This window comes from Podarcis vaucheri, assembly GCF_965113315.1.
Source record: "Podarcis vaucheri genome assembly, chromosome: 17".
NCBI lineage: Eukaryota > Metazoa > Chordata > Lepidosauria > Squamata > Lacertidae > Podarcis > Podarcis vaucheri.
Window position 1 is genome coordinate 35,648,972 of NC_138755.1, and position 11,522 is coordinate 35,660,493.

The 11,522-nt window shown below is 42.3% G+C and overlaps 1 protein-coding gene across 1 annotated transcript; it reads left to right on the forward strand.

Moving 5' to 3' along the window:
* Positions 1-541: 541 nt before the first annotated feature.
* DNAJA1 (DnaJ heat shock protein family (Hsp40) member A1) lies at positions 542-10,783 on the forward strand. Its single transcript, XM_082205067.1, has 9 exons — positions 542-713; positions 1,954-2,099; positions 2,809-2,986; positions 3,768-3,872; positions 4,002-4,229; positions 6,497-6,611; positions 7,974-8,089; positions 8,807-8,907; positions 9,146-10,783. Exons 2-9 carry the CDS (start codon positions 1,968-1,970, stop codon positions 9,362-9,364), a joined length of 1,194 nt encoding a protein of 397 aa, XP_082061193.1. The 5' UTR covers positions 542-713; positions 1,954-1,967; the 3' UTR covers positions 9,365-10,783.
* Positions 10,784-11,522: the final 739 nt, after the last annotated feature.

An 11,522-nucleotide genomic window follows, 5' to 3' on the forward strand; every position in this document is an offset into this window, starting at 1 on the left:
TTAGGAAGGAACAAGATCTTATAGTAGAAGCCTATCAAGTGGTGCAGCAATAAAACTGCCAGCACATTTTGCAAAGCCAAGCAGGGTCCAGTGGATTGGGGGGGAAAAAACACACCCTGCATTGCTGGGGGGTTGGACTAGATGACCCTTGGGGGACCCTTCCAACTCTACAATTCCATGAGACATCCTGGACATACGGGACAAGCGGTTGCAAGTTAACGGAACCGTTCCCTGAACAGCGGCCATTGCCAGCGCCGAGTTTCTTTGTCAGCGAGAGCCCCGTTGCATTTTGGAACTTGTAGTCTTCCTTTATACCGGCCGGGCACGACCTGATAAAGGGCCGCCTCCGGCGCATGACGGGATTTGTAGTTCCCTCCGGGGACGTAATAGCCCGCGGGGGGAGGAGGAGGAGGAGGAGCTGGCTTTCCGCGTCGCCGTTTGGCAGAAAAGCCAGCGAATGAGAAGCGCTGGTGATAGGGAGGCGGAGGCGGTGCTTCCGGGAATGGGGGCGGGGCTTTCTTGAGAAAGGGGAGGGGGGGGGAAAACCTCCCCGGATACTGACTAGGCTGAGACCGGCTCGGAACTTTCTAGAAAAGTCGCGGCTTGCCTTTTTGCCCTTCCGTGTGAGAGGAAGCGGCAGGCTCCCTCAAGCGCTTAGACCTCGTGTGGTATTTTTTTTTTTTTAATTTCTCGGCCGGGGGCGCGAGCGTATGGTGAGTGAGGGCCGGAAAGGGGCCGCCTCAGCCTCTTCCACCCCCCCCCCGCCCAAATTACCCCACCGGCGTCCGCTTTTCCACACAGAACGGACGGGCAGTTGCGCGGCTGCTCCCAACCCCCCTCTCCCCTCCCCTCCCCGCTTGTGTGAGGAAAGGGGGGGAGGGGGAGGGGATCTGGCGCGCGCCTGGTCAGCTGACGCCGGCATGGGGGGGGGAAGGAGGGAAAAAAAAACGTGACTGAACTTTCCCTAAGGAGGGAATGTGAGACGGTGTGGGGAGGAGGGGGGGGCTGGTTGGGCCGTTGGTTGTTGTTTTTTTTTGGGGGGGGGTTGCCTAGAAGCCGGTCGTGACCGTTTTCCAGGTAGGACTTATCAGGAGGAGAAGCCCCCTTGAAGCACAAAAGGGGTGTGGGGGGTGTGTGATCAGCTGTGGGGTGACTTCTCGTCTTCCTAAGCGTGGAGTTGGTGATCGCCCCACTTCTGTAGGGGGAAGGGTTGGGGGAAGCAGGAAGAGTCTCTCGTCAGATGTCGTGAGCTGCCCTGTGATCGTCAGACGGAGGGAAGTGAAAAAAAACAATAAATACAGTGGTACCTCGGGTTACGTACGCTTCAGGTTACAGGCTCCGCTAACCCAGAAATAGTACCTGGGGTTAAGAACTTTGCTTCAGGATGAGAACGGAAATTGTGCTCCAGCAGCGCTGCAGCAGCCGGAGGCCCCATTAGCTAAAGTGGTGCTTCAGGTTAAGAACAGTTTCAGGTTAAGAACGGACCTCCGGAACGAATTAAGTACGTAACCAGAGGTACCACCATATAAAGATGGGCATTTCTCTGTAGTGGTCTCAGGTTGGGTGTGAATTTGTGAGGCGGTTGTGGGGGGCCGGGGAGGCCAAGGTTGTGAGATGGAACTTCCACTTTCCCCCTCCCCAAAAAAGGTGCTTTTGAGGGGTTTGGTGGGGGAGGGGTTGAGAAGCCCATATTGTCACGTGGAAGTGTGACGTATACAAGGGGTACCATATTGCTATTTTGTAGGGAAGTTTGGTTAACTTGGGGTGAGGGAATTCCCTTTTAAAGTAAAAGCTATTGGCCTGATAGTCCTAAAAGTTTGCTTTCATAAGCATTTGGGAGACAGGGATGCTGAAACTATGAGAGAGACTGGAAATATCTCTAGCTTACTGTGTTTGTTTGATGTATTTTTCATGTTCTTATTTGTCAGTGTTATCCTTCCCTCCATGTTGCAGGTATTAGCTGAACCATGGTGAAGGAGACCACATATTATGATGTGCTTGGGGTAAAGCCCAATGCCTCCCAAGAGGAGCTAAAGAAAGCTTATAGGAAATTGGCACTGAAATATCATCCTGATAAGAATCCTAATGAGGGCGAGAAGGCAAGTGTGCAAGCCCCTTCCCTACCACAGGCATTATGCCAATTAGTTTTGTGAAACATGCTTTATCTGCTGGCTACGTGTCTGTATTGTACCTAATGGCTGTGAATTTAGAGTGGGTTGGATTCTGGTACCCAGGCAGTAATACATATCCTCTTCCCAGAATGGGCATCACAGTCTGATACTGATACATGTTTATCTTATCTAGGTCTATTGCTTCATACTATTAGTTTGAGCATGTGACATACTTTAGAATTCAGAGGTAGTGAGCAGAGAGCTAATATTGCTAAATGAGAAACTATTGGTACTTGTGCACCATCTTATATTTTATAACTTACTTTGCCTCTTGGGCAATACAACCCCTCTATAGTGCAAAATGGATATCAGAACATTGATCAGTTCAAGGCTTTTTAAGACTAAACACCTTTGTCTTTTGTGTTTAAGAAGCTTTGAAAAGCTTAAATGCAAAAGGATGACTGCAGTCCTTGCAAATTCTGAAGGTTCACAAATGGAAAGGCTGACCATCTTAACCTTTAGAAACTTCACATTGACCCCAAATATGATTTAAAAGGCCTGACTTTAGTCTTGAACAGCCAGCTGGATTTCTGTAGAGCATTACGTTCAGATAGTGGTACTAAAGAAATGTTACAATAGTACAGGTAATCTGTGAATATTCTGTAAAGAGGTTAAACTTTTCTTTTTAATCTTGTAGTTCAAACAGATTTCCCAAGCCTATGAAGTACTTTCTGATCCTAAGAAAAGAGATTTGTATGATAAAGGTGGTGAACAAGCTATAAAAGAGGGTGGTACTGGAAGCAGCTTTGGGTCACCCATGGATATATTTGATATGTTCTTTGGAGGTGGTGGAAGAATGCAAAGAGAAAGGAGAGGTAATGTCCAACTTTTTTTGAACTAGTTCATGGAAGTGATTGTAGTTCACCCAATAAAAGCAGATTGCATGGGCAAAGAGAGCAGATCAGATTTCCATTTGAAAGTGAAGGTGGCCCACTCATTTAGCTGCACCTTATTAATATCATGAGTTGCTTTGGTGACTCCAGTTAAAATAAATTCCAATCTTAAGGACTTAAATTTTATTAAAATGTCCATTTGTAGTACTTATAAGGTGCTTCAAATTCTAGTTTCTGATATTTGAAAGTTACTAATGTGGAACTTCAGGTATATAAATGATAAAAGTTGAGCTACAAAGGGGGGTGTTTTTTAAAAAAAACAACAATAAACACCTGACTTACATAGCATCCCAAAAGAGTTTTCTGACCTTTATGTAAGCTATTCATGTTTACTTGGCAATGTTCCACTAATTTCAATATATTACTATTTCGTAAATGTGCCTAATGCGCTAGATCTGCCATGTTACTTCTCCCCAGCCCATTTGGATTGTTCTATCCATTTCTCAAGAAATCCTCCTTTCCCTGGTTAGATCAGGCAGCACAGAACTCTCCCTCCCTTATAGTGGGATCAAGGATCTTGCTTAATGTCAACTAGCCCTGATCACAGTTGAAACTTATTGTAGAATGGTTGGAAAAAATAAATTTTAAAAGTTGAAATGTATTGGTAAGCAAGAATTTGATGGATCTTGGAAAACGTAACCTGAACTGAAATACAATCAGATGCCAATCATATTGGTTCTCAACAATATGTCTTTCCTTACAGGTAAAAATGTTGTCCATCAGTTGTCAGTTACTCTAGAAGACTTGTACAATGGAGCAACGCGAAAACTGGCTCTACAGAAGAATGTCATTTGTGATAAATGTGAAGGTACACTGATAAACTTTTGTTCTTTGGGATGGGGGAGGTGAAAAGTCATATTGGAGACAGTGCAGTTGTAAAGGGGGGAAATAAGCATGTAGTGATCTTGTGCTTATTTTCTTTGATGCTGTTTTCTAGGCCGAGGCGGCAAGAAAGGTGCTGTGGAATGCTGCCTTAATTGCCGAGGAACAGGCATGCAAATTAGAATTCATCAGATAGGACCTGGAATGGTTCAGCAGATCCAGTCTGTCTGTATGGAGTGTCAGGGCCACGGGGAGCGCATTAGTCCCAAGGACAGGTGTAAAAGCTGCACTGGAAGGAAGATTGTTAGAGAGAAGAAGATCCTGGAAGTTCATATTGATAAAGGTATGTGTCTCATTTTGGGTCTCTAGTTTTAAACCCAATTATTTTTGAGGGAGCAAGTATGGAGAACACTCACAAAAGTTAGAGGAATTGCTGCTGCTATTGCAGCCTACTTGGTAATGGAAGTAGTCTGCAGGTAATTTAGCCAAACACCTGATATGATCTGGATAAGTTGAAGAATTGCATGAGAATCTCCACAGTCAAGAAACATAGTTCTGTGGAAAACAATGCAGTTGTTCCTTTTAGCAGCCCTGTTGGAAGCCCCAGACCTGCAAGTAAGGCAGTGAAATAAGCCAACCTACAGATAAGTTAAGTGCTTCTGCATGCTTGGATAACTGGAGAATACAAAAAATGCAAATTTTCTGGGCAGCCAGAAATTTGGGACCTGCCCCAAAGCTTGGAACACAAAGCCAAAGACAAAAGGATGTGACTCTGCTGTCTCTGTTCAGCTCCCAAGTCATCAAGAGGTGACAGAGCCACCAAGTTGCCACAGAGACAAGCCAGTGCATCTTCCCCTTCCCTCTTCAACTTGAAGCCAGAGAGGTGATGTGAATGTTTGTTTTGGCTTACTGCTTGCTCAGGTATTAGGAGGAAGCTTTGGGTTTGTTTCACTCACCAGAAGCTGGCTGAGCACTGGCCATTAGATTGTCATGCCCTGAAGGTTGAAATATACTCACTGCCACAAATACCAGGCAACTGGGGATGAGGAGAATGGTGTGCCTAAGCCATTAACATAGTATTCTGTAGGAGTGTTGGAGAATGCTTTATAGGAGTTCTGAGGGAGAATTTTTAGGCTTGGAGGAGGTGTTTCATTCTAGGTTAACTTTTGGACTTTCAGTTGTGATGGAAGAAAAGAAACGGGGGGGGGGAAGGGTTTAAAAATAGGGTTGGTAGATGTGAACCATGAAGTACATGTCTCTGCTAAACTCCCCCATAGCCATAGGAAATGGAAGAGTATCTCTCTCAGGGTTGAATCTACATGAACAGCTTCTAGCTTTACTAACCCAGAACCTCCCGAACCAGCACAGTAGGGAAATGGTGCAATAGTGTTAGACTGCTAAAATGCAGAGCTGAATGAGGAGGAAGCTATGGAAAATATGGGGGAATTAAAATCTATGCAATACTTACATCACTGTAATTTTGAAGATTAGGTGGAAACCACACTACAGTATAGTGGAGCGTTACATGATGGAAGATGGAGTGATGACTTCCATTATTTATTTGGGTTGTATCCATCCTGCCTTACCACTCATACAACATACTTTCACTTTTGGAACTGGACTTCCCCTTCCTCTCCTTTCTGGAGCTGATTTTGGGGAGACACAGGGATAAGAGAAGAAGTCCCATTGCCCAAGGAGAGTGCCAGTTGGGCACTGCTACATGAAGTTATGCATTGGTTGAAAAGTAAATTTTAAAAAAGATAATGAGATGGAAGATGTTCACCTAGTTCTCACATTAATTGTGGGTACATAGTGGTTCCTAAGAGTTGTGGGAGAGTTATGTGGCTGCCATACTTAGTGTTCAAAAATTTGGCTTAGGTGGCTGTTTAAATCCTGCTTTTCATTGGAGGTTGGAATTGCAGTACAGTGGTGCCCCGCAAGACGAATGCCTTGCAAGACGGAAAACCCGCTAGACGAAAGGGTTTTCCGTTTTTGAGCTGCTTCGCAAGACGATTTTCCCTATGGGCTTGCTTTGCAAGACGAAAACGTCTTGCAAGTGTTCCGTTTTCCCCCGCTCCCCCCCCTTTTTCTAAGCCGCTAATAGCCTTTTAGCCGCTAAGCCTTTAATAGCCGCTAATCCGCTAAGCGGGTTGCTTCGCAAGATGAAAAAACCGCTAGACGAAGAGACTCGCTGAACGGATTAATTTCGTCTTGCGAGGCACCACTGTATGACTAATGCTGTACAGCTTTAGTACAAAAGCTTTGGGAAACACATTAAAACATTTTTTTTTTACCTTAATAAAAATGTTTTAATGTGTTTCCCAAAGCTTTTGTACTAAAGCTGTACAGCATTAGTCATATTGTGATTCCAACCTCCAATGAATACTTTGAGCGTGTAAATAGTAAATAATAAATTTAAAAGGTATAAAAACCAGGCAGAGCTGCAGGTAGAATATAGTCCATAATGCAGAAAGCCTAACCAAATTCGGCAGAATTTAGTAACACTTAGAATTCTTTTGAAGCAGTGAGGAATAGTAATACCTGTTAATGTCTATAATGCTATGATATTTTTGTGCTGTTTCTCCATCTTACATGGTGCTTTTGCAATAGGAATGAAAGATGGTCAGAAGATAACTTTTCATGGTGAAGGCGACCAAGAACCAGGATTGGAGCCAGGAGATATTATCATTGTCCTGGATCAAAAAGACCATACTTTGTTTACAAGGTAAATTTGTGATCGTACTGCTATAGCAATTTTAACTATGTTAATATGTAAGGGCTGGTTTTTATATGTGTATGTTGCCAGTCTCGGGGTTTGTTTATTGGATCAGAGGAAGCTATAGTTGGAGAATAAGGTTTTAATAATTCAGTGAGAATAGAGGATAGCCATAAAGGAGCAAAGTTAAAAATCAAATCATTACTCTTAGAGATGGGGCAGCTACTATAGGTCTTCAGGAGTAACAGATGTAAATCAGGCGGTGGGGAATCACTTTTGGCTGGAGTACCAGATATAAAAGTAACCAGGCCTTCATGAACCACAGTGATGGGTGTAGCTTACTGTGCTCCTGATTGTTCTTTTGCCGCCATGGCTCGTGTTTAAATTTGGTGCCAAACGCAAGACACATCTGCAAAGGAACTGCTGGGAACATCAGCTGATTCCCAGTTGTTCCTTTGTAGCTGTGGATTTACCTGTGCTGTGCCTGATGAAAAAAAATCTGAAGACAAGCTGTTCCTTGATACAAATCTAGCCACAAGATTCTGTAGCTTGGGAGTACCTTCCCCACTCACTTCTAATATAGAAGACAGAGATAGCAAGTGGTTAGTGTAGGGAAGCAACATTGCTTGATAAACCCCCAGCCTTCAGTTTGCATTAGTATCCATGGTGGTGGGTGGGTGCGCTTTTGTCACCACAGGTGCGAATAAGAAAACTGGTAGAAAACCTTGCTAGTTGGTAAAATAGTCATCTGTACTGGGCGATACTGACTTGCTTTAAAGCAGGCTTGGGAGAGGTGAAGCTCTGAAAATCAGGGGTGACTGTAGTTGCTTTTCAGTTTAATACATTACGTTCACATCCATAGTATCCATTATAGCAAAGCTAACCACTTAGAAATAGAACAGACATAGAAACATAACCACCCCACCCCACCCACTACTCCCCCTCACACTGTTTTTGTATACTTAAGAAATCTTTAATAAAAAACATTTTAAAAATAAAAAGAAATAGAACAGACAGCTGCGATAGCATTTCCCGCCCCGCCCCCCCTTAAAACTGTGGGTCTTCAAAGGCCCTAGGATCAGAATAAACTACGGGGTACTTCTAGTCCTGCAGGAGTAAGAGTTGCTTCTACAACAAAATGTGTAAAGACTGTATGAGTGATGTTCTCAGAACTGTGCTATGGATTTGAACTTCCACCTTTTAGTTCAGGAGCAGCTTAACTCAGGAGCAGCCAGTGTTGTGCCCTCCAGCTGGGAACTATAGCTCCCCTCACACCTCACTGTTGACTATGCTACCTGGGGGTTGATAGGAATTGTAGTCCCAACACCACTTGGAAGGCATCCTGTGGCAGATATTTCTTTTTCTCTACAGACGAGGTGAAGACTTGGTCATGAGCATGGATATCCAACTAGTTGAGGCACTGTGTGGTTTTCAGAAGCCAATTACAATGCTGGATAATCGAACCATAATCATTACTTCTCATCCTGGTAAGTATTATTTGAGAACAGGATTTTGGTATATTTTCCTATTGCTTACTGTGGGTGGTAAAACTTCCAAGTAATATTTTGAGCTAATAATCATCACATGAAAATGAAATGTGCTCAAATCTATGGAATGCAGACTTGTGACACAACAAATACTGTATCTATGTCAAACATAGTAGTGAAATACCAGCTGCCGAGATCCACCTGCCACCTGGTTGGCCACTGTGAGATCAGGATTCTGGTGGCTCTTTGGCCTGATGCTGCAGGGCTCTTAATGTCTTAGAAAAGCTAGTATTCTGTGTAGAAACAGCATTTCAGTGATAGACTCCTATCGCCTTGGAGAATTGTCACTATCACTTGCAGCTGTTCTTTGACATGATGAAAGGGAAATAAAGTTTGCAAATAGATGTTGGAAGTACTCTTAATACAATACTGAACATTAATCCTGGTTTGATTTGTAAGCAAGATCTCTTCTGTTCCCCAGTTTCCACTTCCAATACTTGCTGATATCTGTGCAAAGTGAAGTTTCACTACACTTTTCTGCATGAAATAACTACTTCTGCATGGTTGTTTGTGCACCTTCATTCTCTCTTGTCAGATCTGTTAAATTTTAAGCGTTTCTCACAGGGAGTAGTCTTACTACTCTACACAGAGAGTAGTAGAATGCTAATAAAAATAGGTCTATTAATGAGGATAACCCTTTATCCTTTTGATTCCTAGGTCATATTGTTAAACATGGAGATATTAAGTGTGTACTGAATGAAGGAATGCCCATCTATCGCAGGCCATATGAAAAAGGCCGTCTGATCATTGAGTTCAAGGTAAGATTTAGTTGTCAAAAGCCACTGATTAAATAAAATTTCTTTGGTAAAGTTTCTTCTGCTCATGCTAGAAAATACTGCTGTGTGAGTTTTAAAGAAAAAGTTGACATTAATTTACATAGCTACACAAATGTGCCTTCTGCTTGCAGATACCTGCCTGCCAAACCATATTGTATACACACACCTATCTAGAGATGTAATATGCATGCAGTGCACTAATAGTGTGCCCTAATTTCAGGTGATCTTTCCAGAAGGCGGCTTCCTTTCCTCAGATAAGCTGTGTCTATTAGAAAAGCTACTACCTCCAAGGCAAGAAGTGGAAGAAACTGAAGATGCGGATCAGGTAGAGTTGGTGGACTTTGACCCATCTCAGGAAAGAAGACAACATTACAATGGGGAAGCCTATGAAGATGATGAGCATCACCCCAGAGGTGGTGTCCAGTGCCAGACCTCTTAAAATGGCCTCGTGATTCCCCTTGTGCTGCTTTTCCTGTATGTCAGTTGTGGATGAGTGAAGGACTAAAGTTGCTAAACTTTCTCTCAAACTTGCCATCATCCCTGTAATATTTTAAACATAGTTGTTTTTAAATCAAGTTAACAAATTTAAATCAGTAAAATGCTACACTTCAATCAAGTTGGAATGATGTTCATATTTCCGTATGACCTCTTAAGGAAACTAGAAGCCACTTTGCTCTGGCTTTTTTTATTTTGTGCATTGTAAGTGTCTTGTGTGCAAACGCACTGGCTTAGTATTCAGTGATTTCTGTTTAGTATTATAAATTATATTCCCTTTAAAGTAATGCACATGTATTTATGATTCATGTTTAAAATGTGAAATTAAAGTTTTGTATTCATCTGCTCCTAGAATAAGTTGGTGTGTTTTGGATGTATTGTGGCTGGTTGAGACTTCACAAGACACTGTCCTGTGCTGGAAAGTAAAAGTCCCCCTTCCACCCCCAGCTTTAGCTAGACTGGTGTGCAAACATGCTCTGTTAATGTTATACAGGATCTTAACACGGCTAATGGGTGAAAGGTGTTGAAAATTCAGCCTGCCTAGTTCTTATGTATGATGAAGATCAGAATGTTCAGGCTTGCTGTGAACAGGAAATACTTGGCACCTTGAACAATGGCAACCATGCAACTGAAAGCAGCATGCTTATTCTTGGACTAAAGGCAGAAAAATATATAGTATCTACAACTTTAAATAGGAAAGGTGGACCATTTGAACTTATTAATATTTATCTTTAAGTGATCCTATTAACAATATTCAAGTTCTTAGACTGCATGAGTACTTCTAGAAAATCCCTAACTCTGACACTGAACTAGTGTCAAAAGAATTCCGATAGTTTTGTGTGAAGTTTCTTATAAGGGCTACCTCTACAATTAGCCATTTCAACATGTTAACTGGTTTTATAACTAAATGGGATATAGCTTACTAAAATGGCTTGATATTCCAGTTCATAGCTGGGCCTTGATAACTAAGCCAGGGGCTTAATAGATTCAAGTGCCTCTTGAGACTCAGCTGTACCTAAGCTGACACTTGATTTTTTTAAATTTTTTTTTAAAGAATTCCATTGCAAACATCCCTATTATAAGAATGAGCCCGGCACATAGTGCATCATGCTGTACATACAGAGCAAGTGAGCTAACAATAGTTTTTTCACATCCATGACCTTATATTTGAGGTTTTGATCTATGACTTCTTTCTAGTCTCTAGTCTGGGGTTTGATTAAGCTGTATAGCAAATTATCATGGTCCCTGTGATAAGGATGAGTTCGTTTAACTGAGTATGTGACTTCTAAAAAATGCTTGCATAATTGTACTTTAAACATGAGTTTCAACCTATAGGGGGAATAAATACTGTCCTTACTTCTAACAGTTTCATCTCTTCCTTTTTTATTACCTAAATCGCCAATCAAAACATATTAACGCAGTGAAAAATTGTGCCTTTGTGGCAATTTGTACCTATTAAAACAGCCATTTCTTGGCACTGGCCATGTGTAGGGAATGCTCAGTTATGTTGTTTAACGTTACAATTCTTTAGCATTATAAGGGCCATTATGAAATGCATTAGTTTTTTAAACAAGTTAGGTTATTTCAAATGAAGCGACAAAGTAATTTTTAAAGCATTAATGTAATTGGGACAGCTCTTTTAATGACAGCATGGTAACTTGTAAAGCCTATTGTAGCACTGGTCTTGGAGTGACTAGCCTGCCTCCCACCTCAACCAACTATTTTTGTTTTACTTGTTCTAAGCAGCTTATCTGCTGAATCATATAGCCTGATGCTGTCACGATTCGTACAGAGCACCTTGCCGCCCCAGGCAGTTCCCAATTAAAACGCTGAATAGCTTCTGCTTGTCACTCTTGGCCACCTGAACATCCTCAGCAAGCCCAGACAGTTAACTGGCAAAACATTTAACATCAAGGGCATATCTCTAGTAGCTCCCAAATATGGTTAGAAAGAATACTTTGTGGGGAAATAATTTGCTTGGCATTTGCACCCAAGAAAAAGGAAGTTTTCCCTGTCCTCCATACACCGGAGCGCATCATAAGAAGTTGCTAGTCTTGGGATAGCTGATTCTAGGTACCACCTCATGCAGCCTCAGATAGGGC